At 41.4% G+C, this 23,914-nt stretch overlaps 1 protein-coding gene across 1 annotated transcript in view; it reads left to right on the forward strand.

The window, feature by feature from the left end:
- The first annotated feature begins 2,588 nt into the window (after positions 1-2,588).
- Positions 2,589-23,914, forward strand: part of PDILT (protein disulfide isomerase like, testis expressed) — a 30,594-nt gene continuing 9,268 nt past the window's right edge. The window contains exons 1-7 of the mRNA XM_026082986.1: positions 2,589-2,665; positions 3,302-3,510; positions 15,299-15,505; positions 18,479-18,612; positions 20,903-21,040; positions 21,768-21,878; positions 23,342-23,467. Coding sequence (XP_025938771.1) covers positions 2,589-2,665; positions 3,302-3,510; positions 15,299-15,505; positions 18,479-18,612; positions 20,903-21,040; positions 21,768-21,878; positions 23,342-23,467 — 1,002 coding nt within the window. The remainder of the gene's footprint in view (positions 2,666-3,301; positions 3,511-15,298; positions 15,506-18,478; positions 18,613-20,902; positions 21,041-21,767; positions 21,879-23,341; positions 23,468-23,914) is intronic.

A 23,914-nucleotide genomic window follows, 5' to 3' on the forward strand; every position in this document is an offset into this window, starting at 1 on the left:
TATGCAACTTTTAAAATGAGTGTTCTGCCTCTGCTGGCAAAGAGATTGTAAACTTTTTTTTTTCATTATAATCTTTGTCCTCCAGTTTATCAGCTGATGAATGTATCTCATACCTCATCTCTAAGGTTTCACTTGCTAGTCCTTCTCTAAATAGCTAGCTCTTGATTCCTGTAAATTTTACTTTTTACTTTAACCGTTTATGGAAAAACAGTAATGAAACGATGCACTGCTATTAGTTAGAAAATGTGTTGAGCTCAGGATACTTTGTTTACTACATTGATTTAAAATGATCCATGTAATTATGCTATCCATGTAATTATGCTATGTCTTAAAAATACACTAGATGGCGATTCACCACACTAAACACACACCAATAAAACTGATGAATTTAGTTATTTATTTCTTTGTGAGTTCTGTTTTCATTGGAGGCATGGAATAAATACAAAATTTTATTTTGGAAGCCACTATATGATGACTTAAAAGGTTTTGTAACGCTTTTTCAGTTTAGCTGTTATTTCTTTGTAGGCGCTGTCAGAAACTCTTAATTTCCTCGCTCTTAAAACATCCATCATAGCAAAGATGACGTGACACTAGGCAAGCGAAGGTGAAATTCTGAAGACATTCATTTGCTTTTCACTTCAGCAGAGGTGTGCAACTTTGAAAAAGCTATGTGTTGTAAAACATACTTGCAAAGAAAACTCTACCACTTCCAGTCTCTCCTAGTCTTGCCTACACAAAATACAGAAAGAGACAGAATAGATGATACTTGAGCTAAAGTCGCACTCTAGAAGTCAAGAAAATCAGGTCTTTACTCACAGATCCAGAATCTAGTCTGGTGTGAGTCTAACCAAGTCCTTAAGGATCTACACCCTGTTAAATCTACGGGAACCTTTCCCTCAGTTCAAGGGAGTCAGCTTTTAAATCTTCCTGGGCTTTCTCCTTGTTTTATAGGCAACAGTGTGTACCCATCTTACAGGGATACTATGCAGTTACTTTCACCTTTGCATTATGCATTTCAAGTGTACCTGGAGAGTGGCAGCTCAAAGTGTTCAAATAAATATTAGTAACTAATATCACTAAAATCTCTATATTTGTGAGGCAAATGAAGAAGGGAAAGAGAATTTGTTCACATATGAAACGTGTGAATGGCCACAAAGCAGAAGGCCCAACCATTGTATTTATACTGCACCTGACATTTCCTGCTGGCTGCCCCAGGAGTTCTGCAGAAGGCAGACTTTCCACAGCACTCTCAAACTGTAAAGCACAAAATGAGAGAGCCAGATCTAGCTAGCACTGATGAAGAAATGTGCAGAAATGGTGATCTAATTTGCTGTATGCCTAAGACAAAATATTATACTCCTAAAATTTCAATTTTATGTTCACCTTCACAAAATTGTAACTTGATCCCTCATTGGAAACACGTCCCACCAGGACTGACTTCTGTATTCTCCTTTCCTTACTTCATTTTCCTTCCAGGACATAGAAGTCAACAGCCCTTTCCAATATGGTGCCTATTCCCTAACTGGAGGTTTCCAGGAAGGATTTGAGTTGATTTGCTTCAGTGGCAGCCAGGGGAAAAACAACTCTCTAGCAAATGGCTTTGCCATCCTGCATGTGCTCCAGGAGCCTTAGGCTGCCTTCTGGGCTAACTTACAAAAGGGCCTGTGCAGACCAAACACGCCTTGCTGGTTTTTTCTTGCTCTTCTGGAAGACGCTTTTACCCTCCTAGGATGTTACCTGAAAGACAACTTTGGAAAAAAGCCTGTTACGAACCACAAAGTCAAACAGGAGACTTATCTTCCTGATTTTTTTTTCTTTAGTACCTGATTGTTCCATCTGTATTTATGTGCGATCTTATCTTGCAAGCAGCCTGAATACACAACTCTTTATTATTCCATTAGGTGCCCTGTAGGAGTGCTAACAGGGCAAGTCTCAAAGTGCATTATGACCCAAAGCTTTTGAGAGTGATAAGAAAGGGTTTGCTTGAAACCTAACCCCACTCACACCTGGCATGAAAACAAACTACTCTGAATGTCACCTGCTGCCCCCAAGAATATGGAGACTACCACATCAACCACAATTCTGACCACTTCTTTCTTTCATGCCTTAACACCACTTTTTTCCATCCTTTAGCCTACAGGCATAAGAGAGGGAAGCAGTGCTTTCCTCTCTTCAAGAGGAAGGAAGTGTTATTTATTGAAGGAAGCTTTTTAAAGTCAGTTTGGTTCTACTAATCTGGACCAACCTGTCCTCAAGTCAACTCAGTCCTTGCCTGCACAAATGAAACAACCGCCAGGAAGGAGATGCTTGATCTCCTCTGGAGAGGCTACAGCTTTGGGTGTACAGTCTAGCCCCAACTTTCAGCACAGTTTAAGGCTGGGTCAAAGATGTTTCTGCTACAATTACAGATTGACAAATATTTACAGAAATAATCATTTGTTAGTAGATGGCACCTTCTTAATATTTTTGCAAAGATATTTCTTAACATCTTTTGAAAAGACTAGCTAAGGAGGCCTCATACACAGACATACAGTCTATAGCTGTCCTAAGAATCAACTAGTACATTCAGTTTACTGTGTAGATATTAGATGATTAATGTGGGTCACAAGCTGTTCATGCTGGATGAAATTCTGCCACCACTGAAGGCCAATGGCAAAATCTTCTGGTTTAACCCACAAAGTAGCACCTTACTTGACCTATAACATGGGACTTGCTTAAAGCAGAGATTGGAACCTCACAGACAAGGCACAGGAGAAACACAGACATTAAAACTACACATTCAAAGCAATGAGAGATTTTCCCTGAGTTCACCATGCTCTGAATCAGATCGACAACATGTAGCTCCATAAGTGCAACAGGCAACCGAATATTAACCAGAGAAGCAGCCACCAAATACTTTCCTAGGTACTTCACCTACTGCTGTGTCTCTAGGTCTGTGCTGGGTAATGGCCACAAAAGCAGGTTCTCTAATTAGGGAAGAGCATTATGAATCAACACTCATTCTTCTCTGGCCAAGTATTTCTTCATGTGTTCTCTCACCTTCTCTCCAGATATTCTGGTTATTTACAGGAACAGTAAGAGCCCACCTTCTCCACTGAAACTGTTTTTCCAAGCATTGCTAAAAATGGGAAAGTATTTAACTGCATTAATCTTCCAGTGAGGAGGTACATTTGGCTCCCCTGGTGATAGACTCTGTTATCGGCCTTATCAGCCACTTAGTTTGGCTGATATAGCAACGGCCATCTGAGCAGCAAACATTGCCACTTAGTGCTCCTTTCCTTCTTTTTCAGTGTGAATAAAGGCAGGGCAGGATGAAGACACATCAGTTTTTCCTTCTAGCATTATTGTTTCTCACAGGTTTCCCAGCAGTAAACAGCATAAGTCCAAATGAAACGAAGACAAAAAAAGCCAAACTCCCAAAAATCAAAAAGGAGAACAACGTCCTCTTGTTGAAAAAGAGCAACTTTGACCGAGCATTGAAGGAAACGAAGTATCTGCTGGTGGAGTTCTGTGAGTACCCATTTCCCCTGCCTCTCACCGTGACGGCTCTGCTGAGCATGACTAACGCTGGGGCACTAACATATGCTTATTTTACTGTTGCTTTGTCCTCCAGTAGTCCTTGTTTGTTTTGTCTATGTATCTATTTCTGACTAAAACTACAACTGTTTATTCCTTTTTGGGGTGGTTAAATACCAGTCTGCTACATAAGACAGCTATTGATATGAAGATGGGTCCACACACATGCACAGTCCTGACTCACTGCTCTCTGCTTCCACGGCCTAATTTTGCAAGCATGTGTTTTGCAGCAGTAATGGGTGAAACTCCAGTTATTCAAAAATCAGAGAGGGCTTTTATACCTCTCACATTTTTGTCAGTGCTGTAGTGCTTTTATAAGGTTTTTGCTGCATGGCATCTCTTCTCTATAGGTCTTTGGGCTTCAGGGAATGGCTCTTTACAACATTCTGGTGTCTGTAATTTCATTACATAGGACTGCAAGACTCTTTCCTTGAAATTAGCACTTGGTTAGGTGAAGGCAGGCTTGTGATTTTTCTATTAGTTTTATGTACTGTGTGAGGGGAGGAAACAATTGGGGCATTTTGAGTAATTTTATTAGTTAGAAGGTCTGACCATCTGAGCTGCACCTCAGAGCCTTACAGAAAAAAATGGCAGAAGCAAATGCCAAAAGCTATATCCTTGTGATGTTACTCATCTAGAAGTTCAGACGCTGCATCATTTCCCACTCCACAAACATGAAGCTGTATTTCCTGGCACTCGGCTGGCAGCAGAGAGCCCCACTGCCACAGCAAAACAGCTCCAGGAGCTTGTATGCTGCAACTCGTGCCCTCTCCCAGCCCGAGGCTGCTGTTCCATGCACAGGTAATGCAACCTAACGGTGAGCTGCCACCGGGACAAAAGAGCCAGCCCCCTGCACTGTGCTCACCGGACCCCTCCCAGCACCAGCACGCCTCTGGCCTTCCCGCTGACCGGTTTGGCTGAGCAGGCAGGGAACTGAGCACTTTTTGGTAGGGTTAATTATCTGCTGGTTTAGCTCCCTGAACTGGCTCACTGACCAGTGCTGAGGAAACAACGGGAATACCTGGTCTGAGTGGGAGTGGGAGATCTGGGCCTCTCCATGCAGTGACAGCTGGCTGCTAGATTGGCTCAGCTGGACCACGGACCCATATCTGAGGGTCACATTACAGTCTCTTTAACCTGGCAAAAATCCATGTTGCATCTGAAAAGAGCAATTCGGCACCCTTGGCCAGTGCCCAAAGTCACATATTCCCATTCCCATACACAGAGCAGCAGCTGGAGTGACAGGGCACAAGGAAAGCCTCTGCCTGGCACAGAGGCATGATTTTCTGATCAAAGAAGGTTGGCTGAGTTCAAAGGCCCTTCTGAGTTTCATTGCCAGTGGCTCTAGTCATAATAAGCCCATATATGATCTCTGTGCAGCTCATTAGAGAACAAACATTGCTTTAGAGCAGATTCCCCAGCAACCAGCACAGCTGGAGGAGAATTCAGCTGGTGGGGAACTGTTTTACAGTAACACATTTTTAAAGATGTGATAAATATTGATGCTGTGAACACTCACTGGGCATGGCTTTACCTGGGATCCAAAGAGGACTGTGGCCCTTCCATTAGCCTCCATTTACCATTATCACAGTGCTGAACCTCACAGGGTCCCACAGTGAGATGCAAGGAGATGGGGTGGCTCTGGTTACATTGCCCTCCTGCAGCCCCCCTCTCATAGCACCACAAGGTGCAGGATGTCAAGGGGGTTTATGGAGCATCCCCCATTCACAGTGGCCTGGGGATAGTATTGGTTTTGCACTGAAATATTCCTTCAGTGCATTTTTCTCTCATTTCCTGTTACCTACCAGAGCGCCCAGTCTCATGAGGCAATGTTCATTCTATCCCTTCTCCAGACGATCACTTAAGTTCATGCTGAATTTGAATGAATGTGCCTGATTTCATGCATATGTGCCTTGTGTTTAGTGCTTTGCTGGATCATGAATGATCATTCAGCCTGTAGCAGGACTGAGGTCAAAATGCATACAGACTTCACATTTCACGTTAGACACCATGTACTGGGATCAGTGAAAAGAGATGCTATAGCAGCAGAGATAAGGCAGTCCGGAGGGAGACAGCAGTGTAACTAAAAAGTGATGGAAATTTCCAGGAAGAGCCATTTCTGCCAAACAAGCAGGAAAGGACAGCACTTAAGGCAGGAACATTTTCTGAGATAGGTTTATTATGGACGTGTCTAAGGATTATGGGCAAGAGACTCTTTAATCTGGATATGACCACAAAAGCCCTGGCTCTGTTCCTTGGACTTGACCTTGGTCTGCTGCACTATCGACTGTGCTTTGCTTACTGAGCTCTGTACACACACCCACTGGACTTTTTATATAGCTTCTTAGCCTTAAATCATACGAAAATCTTTCAAACTAGCACTCATTTGGAGGAATCGTTAGAGAGAAACACAAGCTGAAAATCCCAAATCTATCCTGAATTTGAAAGGGATATTTGAAATTAAGGCAATAACCTAATTTAGCAGAAGTGTGTATAATTTGTTATTTTGCCTCCCTACCAAACCTGAACAACAACAACAACAGCAATAATAATAAATGTAGGTCAACCTGAAAACACTTGTATTTTTTCCAACAACAAAAAATAAAATAAGCAAACTAATAAACTAATAAAATAAAATAATTTTGGATCATACCAAACATTTCATTCATCCTGAAACAATTTTATGAAGCTTTAAATATTTAAAAAACTTTCAGAACAATCACTTTGGAAATTTCTTTAAATGTTGATTAAAAACACTTTTGAAAGTGTTGAGATTAAGCAAGACTTTATTTTTATTTGTAGAGGGTTTAAAGCTATTTGCCAAATTCAGCCTGCAGTTGTGAATTTTTTTGATCCCTCTGAAGATGAATTATTTTGGTGAAAAATAATTTACCAGAAAAACCCCTAGTAAGCTCTATTTGCAGCTCTGTGAGAGCTGATTCAAACCACAGAACCTAAATGCCCAGGACTAAGAGAAGTTTGTAGCCAAGCCTCATTAGTACTGACAGAACTGATCAACAATTCCATTCTGCAAAAAGTGGTGAGGTTTCAGGATTTCAGCCTAATGCCAAATGGAAAGCAGACATGTGGAAATTTCCATAAAGAAATGAGAGATGAAGAAAGAATTATTCAGAATATAGTAGTCCAGGGATTTGGGCACTCACAGGATGTGAGAAATCTAAAGACTCGTTCCATCTACTTCAGGGTAGAGTCTTGGACCTCTCTCTGATATCCCACTACCCTCACTACTGGCTTTCTTCAGAAGCAAAGGACAAGCAGATCTCCCCCTTCTACTCCTCATCTTCTGAAAAAGCCAGAGATGAAACACTGCTCCCCAACCTCTTCCTGCTCTAGTCATCCTCACTACATTCTGGTTTGGATTCAAGGTTGCCATGCCTATCTGAAAGGCTTACCGAAAACTCACGGATTGTCTTTCCTCCCACAAACCATACAGGCACCTACAGTCCCCACAGAAAATAATGAAATCAGTCACAAGACCGACTAGCTCCAGAGTCCAGATACATCACCTGGAAATCACCAGCCTCATTCTCAATAGCACCCTCTGGAGTCATGCCACTAGCCACTGGGGCAATGAGAGACCACCCTGCAGTGATGAGGGAAACCTGAGTTCACAGTGCTCAACCAGCTGGTTCATTTGCTGTAATCATTTGCATTGCCACAGCACAGAGAGGCTAAAGACAAGATGTGGACATGCACTTGCACACAGAGGCCATAAAATACTTTACGTCCTAATATTTTATGTCCTGCTTTTTAAAATAGGCTATGTAAATAAACAATCTATGTGAACATGGAACTATTAAGGGAAACGAGATAACAAGAGATAAAGCAATATTCCCCAGATCACACAGGAAATCTGTGGGGCTGCCAGGAATTAGTTTCAGAAATTCAGAATTAATGCAAGATCTCAGACCCTTCTCCTCTTGACCCATTCTTAATTATAGAGAGACAGAATGGGAAGGAATCCCACATTTCCCAGAAAGTGGGATTTGTTCTGGTGCTGTACCAAGATGGAGAAAAGCTGAGCTGCAAACTTTGATTCAGTGCTCTAAGATCTGCCTTACGCCCATCTGTTGTGAGAAAATCCCAACCCTTTCCCTGTTGTATATCATTACCTACTTACCAGTCCCACAACACTCATCAGGTGGGGCCTGCTCTGATGCCTTCTGCCCAGCGACTCTCAAGTCCTCCTAATGCCCTTCAGCTCCACCCTCACAGTGTCCCAGGTCTGCTTTCTTTCAGCCAATGTTTACTATAAAAAGATATGCTGATTTCTGCCAAGCAGCATGAGGCTACGCTAGTGAGCTGAGCAAAGTACACAGGGTGAAATTTCAGCACGGACATGAAGTAACGACCCAGAAATTTGGCTCCCTCCTACCCTCATCCCAGTTGCTTTCTGCAGCAAGAAAATAACCAAAGTTCCAGCTTCTCTTTGCATTTTTGGGCAAGAACAGAGAACAACATCTGAAAACCATGCAAGCAGCACACAGCAACGTGCCTGCCTTCCTGGGGATGCAGGCCGTGCTGCCTGTCTCGCTGAGTTACATGCCCTATATGTGCTCTTCACACCTGATCTCAAAGCGCACACTTCTGCTGCCTGGTCTGTGGCATCTCCCTCCCTGTTAAACAGCTCTAAATATTACTCAAATGCCTACCAACATAGGGAAAATAGAGCGCTTGTCACCAGCAGAAAGTAGACCTTACATCGGTGTTGTCTGCATGGTTCTACTATTTACACCATACATTCTTGGTTGACCTTAACTGCAGAATAAGTGTTGCTTTTTAGTTTGACTTGCACATCTTGGAAAGAGGAAAAACTAAACAAAAAACTCCAAGCACTTTGATGAAAATAAGTCACCACAGGGAGGATAAACTGCATCCACAAGTATACTCATAAACACAAACACAACATCACACCACTACAAACTGTAAACATTTCAAGTTGCGTGTTAGCTTATTGCATTCTAATTTTCCCAGGTAGAGAAGGAGCAGGACAGCAACTGTGATCAAGCACTGTCTGAATGCAGGAGAACACATCTCCCAATTCATTTCTCTTCAAGGCAGGAGGAAAGCCTTTCATAAACCTTTGCCAGTTTTTACTGCCAGATGGTTTTCACAGGACTGTGCAACTGTGCCATATCTCTCCATTCAAGAACAGCCCTCATTTCCTCCAAACAGTATGGTGAATACCACTCATGTTTAAGGCTTTCCCAGCCCCCAGAGGCAGGAATAGCCCCCACAACATGCCTACTGCAAAAGTAAAATGCAGTGCATCAGCCCACATCAGCAACTGACCACATGGCAACTGAGAGGAGACATGTTAAATGCATTCAAATACATTGACTGTTCCTGCAAAGAAGCAGGTACTAAACCGTTCTTCGTGTCCACTGGCAATTCAATGGGTTTGAACATAGCAGAGCCACATTATGGTCAGGAATAAAGACCACCTTCAAGCTGGAGGGTGAATGAGGCACTGGAGGAGAATGCCCAGGGTGGCTCTGGTATCTCTATTCACGGTAATATTTAAAGCCAGATTAGTCAAATAGCTGTTAAGAACGGTTTAGATATGGTTAAGCTTGCCTTAGGTCAGACCAATGACCTCTTAAAGCCCCTTCAAGCTCTAGCTTTGTAATGCTTTAACCTGCTGGTTGCATACTTTGGAACCCAGACTGGCTGCTGAGCACACACTACTGCCACTTTCTGCCTCATGTTAGAGGCATCCAGGAGAGGACACAGACATTAATGAATGTTTGACTCCCCTGACCTTTAGGAGTATCAGCTCTGGTCCTGTTCACTGAGAAGTCTTTAGTCCATGGATACATATGGGGAATAACCCCATAGGACATAAACACACAAGCTGTGCAGACCTCGTGCTGCTGCTTTGTATTCCGAGCGTGCTCCCCTTTATAAAAAGTGATGTTTATCTATTCTTGCACAAGGTTTGTGCATCCAGTGAGGCACTGGGTTAGCTGTAGCATTCCTGCAGTCTGTGACTGATAATCCATGCTGAAATAGTGACATTTAACAGGCAAGATGGGAGTTAAAGACAAACATTGCCTCTCAAGGCACAAAAGCTGAAGGTGATATTACTGAAAAAGCAGAAACTGTTGTCCAGATAAGTAGCTCATAAGAATGGTGATTTATAGGGAACAGGGGGAGCACAACTGATTTTAAATTAATGTGTAAACCAGATGGTCAGCTCATTCACAAAGCCAATATCCAAAACATACCCCTCTCCTAAGAACTGATTTTGACATACAGCGGTCTCCTCTCCATGCTTGGCTAGTCTGGGTGAATGCAAACAGTTCAAAACCATCCAGAGCAGGTGCATCTCACAACTATATTTCTTACAGGAACCTAATGCATTGTGAAACATAGTGGGATGTGGGTGCCTCATTTTTGTAGGCTTCTTTGGCAATCCCAGCGTCAGTCCTTAGGAGTAAATCTTCTGAAAAGAGTCACTTGTTTGCACAATATGCATACCAAAAGCGAGCAGGACAGTGGAAACACATGTCTGGGCAGGTAGAAGAGTCAGTGGCTGATGTTGCAGTTGCCTGCTGCAGAGACACATAGCATGTGCAATTTAGGTAGGTGTCTCTTATACATGCTTATTTTATTGAATACTTTGAATAAGGATCCAAACTCTAGAATAAACCTCAGTATTTGCAGAGCGGAAGATCTTAAAGTACACTGCAAACTGCAAACATTACATTTGCTCAGTTTAAAAGTAGAGAGGTTGACACAGGAGATTATGGGCTGTATTTGGCACTGGGAAAGAGAATGGGAACTCATTCAAGGTCACACAAGAAAGTTTGCAACTGAAGTAAGATTAACATCCTGCTTTTCTGAATTCCACTCTAATACATTAAACACAAAACTGTCCTTCCTCTCAAGAGTCTTCCACAGAGAAAATTATATATCTGTAGAGGAACTGTAAAAGCAGCCTACGCAGTGAAAGATGAAAAGTGGGACTGCTGAAATTATTCCCTGACCATGCCAGAAACTAACAGCTAGGAAATTGGTATTTAGCATGACAACAGGCAGACTCACAATGCTCGCAGCAATCACTAGACCATCAATATAGACTGCAGGATGAAATTGGGGGCCAACAGCAATTAACTAACTCATCATACTTTCATGTTCGCACACTTGAAGAATGCTTTAGGGCTGTTAAACACATTTATGTATTGGCAAAAATCACCTCTGCCCACATTTCAATATATTTTAATTCAGTAAGTTGTGCTATGAAAAAAACAGCAATGGCTTATTCAGGTTATTAAAGGGTTCAAGAGAAATAGTCTCCCGAAGTATAAGATTTCTGATTCTCTTACCGCTTTTACTACATCTATTCAATGTGGCTTCAAGCAAAATACATTATGACTCTGACTCCATTTCTAAGATAGAGGTGATGATATTTGACAATACCCCCTTGATCTTGATCCTTGTGCAGTCATGCTCTAAGTTCTTCAGAGCAGCAGGGCTTGTTTCTCACAGAATGTTTTACATTGCCTAGAACAAGAGTATTAGTAGTTTGAGCTATAAAAATTACTATTTTTGACAGTTTGATTAAAAATCTGTATTCTCTTTCAGTTCATCAGGCTTTGCTTTGAATGCGTATGTGATTTCACATTAATCAAGTTTTCTGGTTGCCCATGGAAAACAACTGACGAAATCTGAGTTGCTGACATATGAGACAGATAGAATATAAAAAAGGCGTTTAAATCCTCAGATATGCAAGCTTTCTCATACATCAGGAAATAGAAAATGTGGCAACCCTCCCACCCTATCTCTCCTTTGGGGAATGAGGGTGTATCTAAGATTTGCTCTACATGATCATTAGAGGGAGGTGTTCATACAGCAGTGCCTAAAATAAGAGAAACTTCAGAAATCAAGGGAGATGCTGAAAAACACAACCATAACTCTTCAGTGTGGGGCTTCCCCTTACAAAGACAACATACTCTCTGACTGTCTGTGGCTATAGAAATGATGCTTGAGGCAGGACCCCCCTTGCCAAGTTTTAAAAAAAGTGATTGGCTGCAGATCAATTTTTATCAAAAAGAAAAAAAAACAGTGAAAATTCAAGAGGATACTCACAGGTGTTTTTAACTCCCATAGTTCTATGGCCCTTTATTCTTCTTCCCATATCTGAGCCAAGGGGCTTGAGCTGTTCTCAGATGCTGGATAATTTTCTTCCATATCTTCTGTGCCCATGCTCAAACTCTCTCCATCTGCTGACAAAATGCTCCTTGGGAGGTTCATATCTCTTTTGAAAAGGACACCTCACAAAACTGCAATGACACAGTGTGAGAGTGAATTTAATGATGCTTGCAAGAGACAGGTCAAAAACACTATCTAGGAAAAAAGAAAAAATCCCCTAACAATGCCTTAAATTACTCGCTATTTATTTACAAGTAAAATAAAACTACTGATAATGAAGACATTTTCCTGTTATTAAATACAATATAATTACTAAGCTGACAGCATTTCAAGGGCCTCTCACTTCTGCCAGCTGTAGCACAGCATACCTGTATACGAAGGAGGGGGTCTGCGTGTAGGTGTCCCACCACCCAGGCATGTCTGCCCTGGTGACCCTGCTGCTAACTCCATCCCGTCTCACCTGCGCCTGTCCTTGTCCTCTGTCGGTGCCCTGCTCTCCTCAAGCGTGAGCCTGCGAGGCTGGGTTAGCCTCGGCAGCTGCTTCCTCGCCCCCATGCCCAAAGTGATCAGTGTCTAGAAAATCTAAAACAGGGGAAGTGAAACAAAACTCAAGAGAAGGCTTCAAATAAAAGGAGTGATGATTTCCTGTGACACTGAAGTGACTTGAAAAATAAAGCACCTGGGAGGCAAACAGAGAATGAGTGGAATAGAAAGGAATTGATGGAAAGCTGAAGAGGAGTCTAATCACTCAGGGAAGTAGGGGGAAGGTGCATGACAGATGCTTCCACATGCTCTGTGGGTAGTCAAGGAAACAGTCTTTATCTGTCTGATGAAGAAGGTTGTTCACTCGCTGAACTTCTCCATTTCACAGTTATCAGGTTAATGGTGCTTGGATTTCTCCTAGTCTCTGAGGGCAGTCCCCCTTTTGGGGGATGGTGGCATTCACTTCTCCCAGCTTCAAGTGGGGCTGGAGTCCACAAATGCTAACTCTGAATATCTAAACAGACAAGTTGTGCTTTGTACCTGCAACTCTGCCTCTTCAGGACATTCGGTGATGAGAGATTGTTCTTAAAACAAACTATTTATTTGGGATTCAAATATTTCAGAGGAAAACGGATCTTAAGAATACCAGACAATCAACATACATGTCTAATGTCCATAAAGTTTGTTATTCCCTGTATATTTGGGAAGCCTCCAAGTATCTTCAGACAGTCCTGCAGGGCTTGCTTCTGTCTGGAGTTAACCAACCATTATATGGCTCCTTCCCAAGAGAGTCCCATTTCACCGTGTAGTAAGCATTTGAGCCCCAGATGCCCAGCTGTGGTAAAACAGCTGTGCAACCTCAGGTTACAAGGAAAAAAGTCATTATATTGAAATTGTCTCTGGTGTTAGCTAGAAGGTGCTGGTCTCTAACTGGCTTCTTACTTATTATACCAACAGCACTCTGTTCAGGCCAATATATCCCTCCAAGTGGAAAGCCAAATAACTCAGTCTAACTATTCTAGGCTCACTGTCACATGCAGTATTCATACAGTTATTAAGTGTCAGCATTCTTAAAGTGCATAGCAAGTCCATGCTCGCTCACCACATCCTATGCCATTAAAAAGTCCACATATCTTTACACCCATTTTAAGCAAAAATATTTCACAAAGGCTCGACACTGTCCCACAGAAACAGCAAGATTTTTATATGGTAGATATGCTATTTCTTATGTTGACAGGCCAGAACTTCTATTAGATAGTCTGCTTTTCTGTAGTTACATCTACCAAACTCCACCTGAACTGAGATACTACTGACACTCTTCAGTGACGAGAGAAAACACATTACAAAGTTGTTGGGGAAAAGGTTGGTAAGATCATTTTTATAATTAGGAAAAAAGAAATTGAAATTAGGATAAAATCTACCAGAAAATCTCTCTGCAAAATCAAAATACATTTATCTGATGAAACAGGAATTTTATAGGCAATTAGAACACAATTTGCTTTGGACTGACGCCTTCAGGCTCATTTACTTTATTTAAAGAAGTACCTTCTATTCATCACCATGGTAGCTGAGTGCCCCCTGAATAGAGGCTAACTTTTGTTCTACTAGTAAGGATCCCTTTTGGCATATTAACAGCTGGAGCAGCTGTTCCAGCACCTGGGTTCACAACAGCTCTGAGCCAAGATAGGTTTATGTATGTAAGAATCTGGAAGGGTCTATCAGGTTAATATTTTGAGAAAATAACATTTTTTAACGCTACTTTTCATACTCCTCACTGTAGCAGGTGGGTGGAAGGAAGTGATTGATGGCTGGGATTCAGAGTGAGAATGATGATGATGAATAATGCAAGAAATGTGACTGATCACTGAGTTAGATCAGAGGTTTTATCTTTCGTTCATTTATTAGAACTTGTATAGAAATGATCATTCGCTTGCTGGTTACAGTTATGTAGGGCAATGTCTTAACTGGGCAGGCTATAGAGAAATGCTCTTGTTGCAATTCTGTGAAAGAACAAAAGATAGTTACTTTGTTAGATTTATGGTTTGGAACACATATGTGTGCATGTGTATGTATACATATATCTATATCTACACACATAAGCTCACACATATACTTATGAAACAGAGACTAACTGGATGTTTTTCATATGTTCTTATTTGAAGAGTATATTGATGAAATTAAAAAGTTTCTGTGCAGGATTTAAAGAAAAAGCTTTTGCTCTTTATTGTAAAGCAAAATTAACAAGATAGGGCATCTCAACTTTATCAAGAGAAAGTTAAATTAATTTTCTTTTCAACCCAAGTTGCAAAATGGTAAAGCTCCAGGCCTTTACCTCTTATTTACCTTTGAATAAGGAGCAGCAATGTGCACCTAGTTTCTTTCTCTTGCCCTTTCTTCATGAGAATATAGCTTACAATTACAGAGCCCAGATGCAAATGTGCCTCCTCCTTTCCCCAAACACACAACAGGTATCTGAGCTAGAGGATGGGCTGGCACAGGGCACACAGAAATATCTATTCTTTTAGATCTACAGCCAGTCTCTAAAAGTATTCTTTTATTCTCTCTTCTTCCCTCCTCCATATCTTATCTGGCAAAAGTAGTTCCTGCATTACAAAAGTTTGTCTCAGTGAAGTGCTTTCAAAAATCAGGTATCTTATCAAAAAGTCTCACATGAAAATATCTAATTCTACCCTTGGACTCCCTTTTTAAACTCACACCCAACCATGAGGTATGACTCATACCCATATTCAGTTAGTCAAGCTATTTTTTAACCCTATGTGATTTTTCCCCACAAAAGATTATTCTAACAACATAGTCTAAACACTATTCTAACTAACAACCAGTTCTATTGGTTGTTCACTGTGACCAGTCCAAGCACACAGGGAATGGTGAATAATCAGAATCAACAGAAAGAAGTAAAAAGTAAAGATAGTTTCTCAGTTATTTCAGAGTCATAAACAAACTTATTCAGCCCTTCCAGCTATTACCTGACACAACAATTTCCACTAGTAAGCTCCACACTGCAGACTATGTAACCCATTCTCTCTTGGTTGACCCCTTTCAGATGTTTCTTTATCTCAACTATCTCAGAATTTGTCCGAAGAATTTGCTGAGGCTGCCCGACAGCTTAAAAAAGAAGCTCCAAGAATCCAATTTGGCAAAATTGATGTCACAGACCAACATGATTTGAGAAAAGAATTTAATATCCAGCAGTTTCCTACTGTGAAGTTTTTTGTGGATGGCAGCAGGAAAGACCCCATTGACTGCAAAGGTAAACCGTCTTTTGCACTGATGAGCATGTATAATTACAGGGAGTACTAATCTGTTATATTGCTGTGCATATAAATGCACATAAATGCTCAGATAAAAAATATGCAAGTTACCAAACTGATTTTGCCCTGATATTAAATGTACAGTTACCTCTGTATCCATACAAGAACTTGGATTTGAATTCACCTTCCAAGTTTATAGCTGAATATGCTTCTCTATGTATAATTGACACAGTCGAAGAAATTCATTGTTGCCATAATTCCACTGAGTACAGAGAATTAATAAGATAACTTATTCCCATTTACTACAATAAACATGAATAAAAGTTACATCAAAGAAGAATTTGGTCCCAAACCTGCTCGTTTTGCACTTTTATTAGTTCACTGCAACTTCCACGGATAGTGTGTCTACAGAAGTAGACTTGAGCAATACTCTACATATTTTAACAATGAATTTAGAATATATTAGGTTCCTTAGTATACAAGTTACACCTCTAAACCAAAGAAAAGATTTTGCAATTAGCCATCAGAGGGAGCTCATATGTGGCTCAGAAAAAAAAAAAAGAAATAATTTTATTGTTTTATTTAAAATTATTAAGCAAAGATCACAATATTGGATTACGACTGACTTGAACAATCCTGGGAAATGCAGACCTTATTAGAGCTTCTCTCTCATTGAAAATGTGTACAAGATTTTTTTTTTTTTTTCTCTAAAATGATGAACTTCTACAGAGTTGACCAGAAATGCGTGACTTGGCCAAGTGTCTGTTCACGGTATCTGTGCAGAGCTGGGTTACAAGTTTCATACAATGCCCCCCACCCCCTCAAGAAGAAACCTAAAGTTCGCCTCCTGAGCCTGTAAACAATAAGGGGTCTGATTTTTCTAACTGCTGAGCTCCCTGTGGCTGCTGCTGCTGAAAGCTGAAGTGTTTCAGTAACTTACTTCTCCTTGTATACTAGCTATTGAATTTCTTACCAAGGTCCCACCTAGATTTATGCAAACAACAGCTGCTGCACAACTGCCACTGAAGGCATGATTTGCCCCACCAACCATTTATTAGGAGTGCTGATACATGAGAATGAAAGCACTCAACTCGAGTCTCTGATAAATCTATAGGGTTGACAAGAGAACATCTTTTGAACTGGGGAACTTGACAGATATGCTTTTGAGAAACAGTGAATGCAGAGTACCATAACACAGCATGCACACAGTCATATTTCAGCAGAGACCTGTTATTTAAGCGACACCAATTAACAAGGGGCAAGAAGTTAAGAAACTGTTTTCTGTTCTGCGATTTGCCCAAGACAGCACTAACTGTTCAGAACACATGTACCACCAATAATGGCTTAACTAATTTCTGTTGACTGGTAAATGATTATGTACAACAACTAGTAAAATTTCACCTATCAGGTAAAATTTTTAAACCATTCAGACTTGGCAACTGAAAATGCACAGCAACCACCTAGTGAGTTATTATACAAAACCTATAAATATTGATACAAAAGAAACTCTAGACACTGCTTAAATTAAGAAATCCATTCAAATATTTGACAGAACTTTCTGAATGGTTGTCCTGACAGCGGACATAACATGAATGATAAATCTTAGGCTTTGTAAAATCATTGTTTACAGCACCAAGGCCAGAATTTGGCCCAAAGAAACTTAACTACAGGCTGTTTAAAGTAAGCCAACAAAGATTAACCAAATTAAATATGTGCTGAGGGGTTTTACAGCTGATATATAAGTTGCAAGAGCTTGATTCTCCATTTAGACAGCAGAAGTCAAACACTGTTTGGCCACTAGATACTGCTCTGTGCTTTACTCTGCAGCCTATACGCTCCTGAGTGGTTGTCTGCCTACTTGGCCTTGAAAAAAATAGTATTTTGAACCAGTTGCAGTGAAGGCTGCTGCAAAATGACTTGATGGCAGTAAAATGAATTAGTCTGACTCAATCTTGATCTTGTCATATTGCTAAATTGCACAGCACCAGGACTTGCATCTCTGATAACCCACTTACACTGTACATCTTGACTCTAACACTGCACAGCATACAGGCATACATTTTCTTCTTCATATACAATTTTCTTAACCCTTTGCTGGCCTCCTGCTCTACTTCAACAAGGATGTCATACAGAAGTGAAAGGGCTACTTTAAGGCTGTGATTTTCAACTCTTGAGCCTCAGTTCATGGCTCCAATTCCTCTGAAAACATCATAGCTATAAACTATATATTTTAAAGAAACTCAAGAGTCCTAAAACTCCTGAAAGCTTGAAGAAAATCTACCAAATACAACAGACTGACTGTAAACTCAGTAGAACTGACAGCTGTAATTTGGGACCCAAAAGATGGAACAATCAAGAATTAAAGGACAACTTTGACAGTTTTCAGCTTCAATTCTCATGTCTAAACTAAAAAGTGAAGCTGCAAGACCACAGAGGAATTTTAACATGTCTCTGTACCTATCAGATCCCTTCTGCAGCAGCAAAGGAACAATTTTGACACCTAATTTAATTGAATAGACAGTTCAATAAACTCTGCAATTGGTTTGAAGTCATTTTGGATTAAACCTCAGGTCAATAGCTCTTTATACCTTATTGTGACTTTGATTCACTTGTGGGACACATGAAATCTTACAGAACTGGTTTTCTACTTGTCCAAATTTCCTCATCTCTATTCTCCACCTATGATTAAGAAGTTAATTAGAAATACAGTAATTTGTAAAGGTCCCAAAAAGCACAGTGCTGATCCATCAGTGATTTTCTAGAGTCAGAAGAATGGTGACTAGATGGTGGCTAGGCCCTGAGTGTGAATTTGGATGCCCAAGCCCATCTTGAATTAACTTAGACCTCCACTCTCAGGAGTCCAAGCCTGTTTGCACTCAGCATCCTTCTGCACCTCCACTGCTTCTGCCTTGATTGCTCAGAAATCTGTATGTCATTCTGATGGTCATTTTAACCCCTTTCTCCTTCCAAAGGAGTCAGAGAGGCCTCCACATTTATTACATGGGTGAAAAGAAGAACGGGACCTAGCACTGTGTTAATCAACTCTACTGCTCAGGCTGAAGACATGATAAATGCTGAAGATCTGGCAGTGATTGGTTTTTTTAAGGTAATTCACTGGAAAACTCAAAAGGTGGTTTGATTTCTGACTTTGGGATATACTGTTTGCCACTGTTACCAAACCCCAGATATCCCAAAGACCTAGAATTAGCCTGAAAAACTAGGCCATCAGTTTTCTCTGCATTTCGTCATATTTAATTATTCCTATCTACATTTTTGCACTTGCAGATAAGCAGCCCAGGCAGAGGTGAGAACATCTCACTCAGCTGCATTTTGCACGAATGCAGCATGAAACCCAGGCACAGAGACCTTCCATCCTGTCAGCAGCTTCTGAGCGCATGATGCCACAGCAGTGTTTTCAGAGCCCTGGTCACAGCAGACTCTCCTGTGTCCTCACAGGAAAGGCTCCTGCCAAACCATCCCAAATTTTGTAGCTGGTGGGAACGCAGAGCTATGGACTTACCTACCCTTATTTTATTCCATCTTTTCCTTTCGAGAGACTTAGCCCATTGCTGCTGTGACAAATACACTGTTGTTGGGCTTTCCACAAGCAAAACATTGTAATCCCTGCCCAGAGTAATAACTGACCTCAAAATCTAGGTAGGCTAATTTCTATTCAAAGACAGTGTAAAATCACAGACATGAACAGTTGCAGGCTGTTCAGGTGAAGAAATGGTACCTTCCTGCTTAGCTCCATAAAAAAGTAGTAAATATTGTCTAGTATGTTAAGAGAGCTTTTTCTTCATCTTTTCATTGGGACGATTTAAACAGCTTCAGTGAAACTGAGGGGGGTTGGAACAGGGTTTCATAAATATCATGCAAACTGTGTTTTTTTGCTCTTGCCAGCTAAGAAATCTGCATGGATAGGAAATCATAAAATAATATATTGTATATGATCCAACTCATGCAGTTCTTTCTCAAGCAAACTCCTACTAATTTCCAGAGCAAAATAAGGTTCTCAGGATTTGGGGCTGAATGATATAGAACAATAGTCAAACTGCACAGAGTAAATACAAGCTGTCATGGCATGCAGTCAGAAGCCTGTAAAATAGAAATAATTTTTTCTGCTTTTTCAGTCCTTGAAGGTCCTTGAAACCTTTAAAATCTGAAACACTCCATCAATGTTTTTTCCTAACTGAGGAATCTGGTATCTTTCTGCCCAGCTACCATCACGATGTCTGGCTTGTATCTGAACTGATAAAATCCCAAATACCCTGGCTACAGTAGATAGTCCAAGTTTTATGGATGAGGAAAACAGGATTCATTTCCAAATTGCGCCAGAGTAACAGAGTTGGTGAACACATGCAGCATAACAGGACAAATGGTGAAAATGCTCACAGTGCCTAGAATGCTGCTTCGCAGCAGTCTGCCTGCAGCCATTTGTGCAGGAAGGCAGTTTCCCAGTCCTGGGCCGGATTGTGAAGCCCTTGGTGTCACAGTGATGTTGGAGAGTTCCCTGAAGCAAGCTGATAGCAGATAGCACCTGCAGATGTGTCTGACTGGACTCTGATTTCACCTGGAGGCTGAAGTGACAATAGATGAGCATCAGTATGAGCTAGGGCATGCCAGAAACGTAGCGGGTAGAAACCAAGAAAATACTGTCCAAGAAAATACAAGGCTGGATTTGGCCTCCTATTAGTCACAGTCTGCTCACAAAAGCAAGCGCCAGAATGTTTTGGGAGGTCTCAGCATATAAATTACTATTCATCAAGCACGAAATAATTGTCTAATTAAATCAAATCTGGAAGAGCTGTTGCCTTTCATCACGCTTATTTACTATTAGTTTGAGGGTGGACAGCAGAGTGAGCATTTGACAGATGTAGGAGCGGAGGTCCGTGCCTTGGAGAGCACTCAGTCAGAGCATTACACACATCAGTCAGGTCCCCCTGCAAGCAGGGCCCCTCTCTCATCCTTCGCACCCTGTCAGGGTAGATCACTCGCTCCTATGCCGACAGGCTGCAGCAGGGGAACAGCTGCCGGCATGATCCTTCCCCAGCTGCAGACGCCTTTACGGAGCATGGAAACGCTGGGAGAGTACAAGGCAGAGGAGATCAGAGCAGGAAGGAGGTCGGGACCATGCAGTACCCCTGCTGTCTCAGCCCAGCCCAGCAGACACCAGCTGGAAAGGAGAATGCAGCAGGGCTGTCACAGCTTTCCTCCTGACCTCCTCTGTGCTGAAGATCTTCCCTTGAAGGCAATCACAGCAAACTATACACACTTTACACTCTGCTCTGTACCTTGCAAGCCTTCAGGGGCCTGCCTCACTGTGGCGCTCACTCCCTCACATCCTAGCAGGACGAAGGACACTGGTCTTTATAAAACACTGTTTCTGGGACTAGGAACTTCATGACGACAGTGTGGACGTTTTCTGTGAGACAGCAAGAGACGTGCCGGAGATGCCTTTTGGGATGACCACCAGTGAGGAACTCTGTGCTAACTACGGCATCCAAAAGAGCACTCTTGTTGTGTTCAAGAAGGTAGGAGCACAAGCCTCACGGGCAAGGTGTGACGCACTGCAATGGCAGCTTAAGGCTGCAGGGGAATTTTTCAGGTTAAATAATTTCCTAGCTGAAATTCACATAGTTTAGCATAACAAATATTGTATTTACAGACAAGAGGAGGCAAAAAGCAACCTTTGGACAACTGATACTTTCAAATCTGGCTGCCCACATTCAGGTTCCCAATTTACATTTAGGGACCTGGATAAAACAGCTCGATTTTATAACCCACCAATTATCTATAGGTGCTACCAGGTTCAGGGAGTTTTGCAGATTTTCACCTCTTTTCCTTTGTGCCTGTTTTAGGTCAGGAATCTTCTCTTCTTTCAAGTCACATTAGAAGAAGGGCCCAACAATAAGAACAAAACCACACAGAAGTAGCGCCAATATTTAGGCTACAAAGTAGTCAGACCAAGGACATCCTGAGTGAAGACTCGTATGTCACAGATAGTGTGTCTAGATAGAGAAAAGATCTTTCAGGATGTTAAGATTACCAAGCAAATTAAAACAGTCAGCTGTATCTTGAATTTTAGCTATAATCTTGTTCTGTAACCTAGCTGCGACATTTATTTTACAAGATATGGAATTTCACTTACTGAGGATCATAAAAAAGCAAAGCGGAGATTAACAACATGTTAAAGACTTTATATTTGCTCCTACAGTTGATAAAGCCAACAACCTTACAAAACTTTACTATTTATCCAAGGGAAAGCCTGTGCATAATGAAGTGCTTGAAGATGGCAGCCAAAACAAACTGGAGCTAACAAGATTAATCAAAACCTTTACCTTGGATTTGGTCACTGAATATAATCTTGAGGTATGCTTATTTCATATTATTAACAAAAGCCAAAGAGAAAGAAGGCCAGTAACATTTCACAGATGAATCTATGAGAAATCCCCCCTTATTTCTTGTTTGTAGGCTACTAGACTGCTGCAGGCAGTATGTGACAGTAGTGCATATACATCTTGGCAAGTCAGGGCCTGGAACAGAAGGGGGATTTGGTTAACACATATCATATTTTATATGCTTTTTCTCATTTGCTACAAACTTTCAATTGTAGTACCTCTACAATATATTACAGAAAGGAAGGAAGGAAGGAAGGAAGGGGGAAAAAAAGGAAGAAGGAAAAAAAATACCCAAATGTAAAACCTCCATGAAGATTTCAGGGGAGGGAGAGGGTGCTTGTGTCTCCTGCTTGTCCTAACAGATGTTATCTTGCACTGCCTTAGAGCGATGACCCCAACAGCAGAGGAGCACAGGAACTCAAAGAAAAAGACCCAGTTCCAACAGCTACATGGCCACCTGCACTGCTCAGCAAATGTTTATGGGGCTCTAGTCCTGCCAATTTTTCAAAGTAGCTGAATACAAAATAGCTGAAGCCAAGATTAAGCCTGGCTAGCCTGCTCCTTAGTGTTTGAGGATTTTTTTTGTTCGACTAGGCCAACCATAAACAAATCTAGAAACATCAGCAGAACCCAACAGGCAGCTGTTGGCAAATCCAGATGAGGGAATGCTTCTCTCTGGCAAGATATTGTTTCTTGGAGGAGACAGGGAATGGCTGGTTAAGCAGCGAATGCAGCTTGAACATGCAGAGTCAACGTGAAGGCTCAGGCTGCTTCTGGAAAAACTGTGTGGGATGGGGGGCTGGAAGGTCAGTCCCTACCTTGGCTCCAACCCTTCCACTCCCATGCAGCAACCCAGTCCTTTGGGCCAAGACAAGGAAGGAAGAAACTGGCAGTAACAGTCACTAGGGCAGCTAGAAGGGGAAAAACGTGGAAGTAGTTACTTGCTACTTCCCTGTAGCCTCTGATCATGGAGTGGGATGAAAAAAAGGACAGCTCTTTGTGCAGGGAAGGAGACGTAAGCTGCTGATGCACCCAGAAGTAGTGAAGCAAGTGCCCCACCAGGTCTAGCTGCTGCAGCTGGGCCTCCCTGGGTAATACCACCTTTTACTTTCAGCACATCTTTAGTGTTAATTCTTCAGCATGCGTTACACAGGAGGTCAGACTAGAATGGTCCCTTCTGACTGTAAAATCTATGAATAATGATGAGGTTTTTCCTGGAACAGAGCAAATACTCAGCAGCTGCTGATTCTTCTCACTTTATCTTCTTTAAAACAATGAAAAAAATCTACGGGTTATGGAAATGATTGGGAACTATCTGAGTCTTGAAAAGTAAAATTTGCAATACCAGAACTGAATGACACTGATAATCTGAGCATCTGATTCACTGTTCTGCTTACAAAGAGTAGAACAGATGTTGCATCTTTCGTTTCCCAGACATCTGTGAAGATTTTTGATGTCCCTGTTGAAAGTCACATCCTGCTGTTCGCCCCAAAGAACTCACAGACATTCAACGCGACTTACGAAAATTACAAGTCTGCTGCTGTGGAATTTAGAGGAAAGGTTTGTAATGCTGAACCCTGCTTTGCAAATACCAACTGCCAAAGATCAACTGAAAAACACTCACCAGTGCTGTTGGTAAAAGTACACTGCTGTCAGTCTGACTCTAAGTCTACCAAACCATTTAAAAATAGTTGGAAAAACTACTTTTCAGCTTGGGTCTTTAGCAAATGATCTGGAAAATTCAAAGAATAAACTTCACAGGAGAATGGTTCTTTAAAACATAAAGATCACACAAACCAACACTCATTCTAGCTGCGCCCAATAAACCTCTTTCTGATTTTACATATATGACTTTCTAGAAGCAACTTCCAATCAAAGACATTTTTAGCAGGGTTCTGGCAATTTCTGGCACCACCAGGAAATGCCATGAGGATCTCAGCCCATTGCCTTAATCAAGAGTTGAAACCAACTACGAAACCTGAAGAGAACTGCAAGGAGTCTGCACAG

Source organism: Apteryx rowi, unplaced genomic scaffold (genome assembly GCF_003343035.1).
Source record: "Apteryx rowi isolate R43461 unplaced genomic scaffold, aptRow1 scaffold_6, whole genome shotgun sequence".
Lineage (NCBI taxonomy): Eukaryota > Metazoa > Chordata > Aves > Apterygiformes > Apterygidae > Apteryx > Apteryx rowi.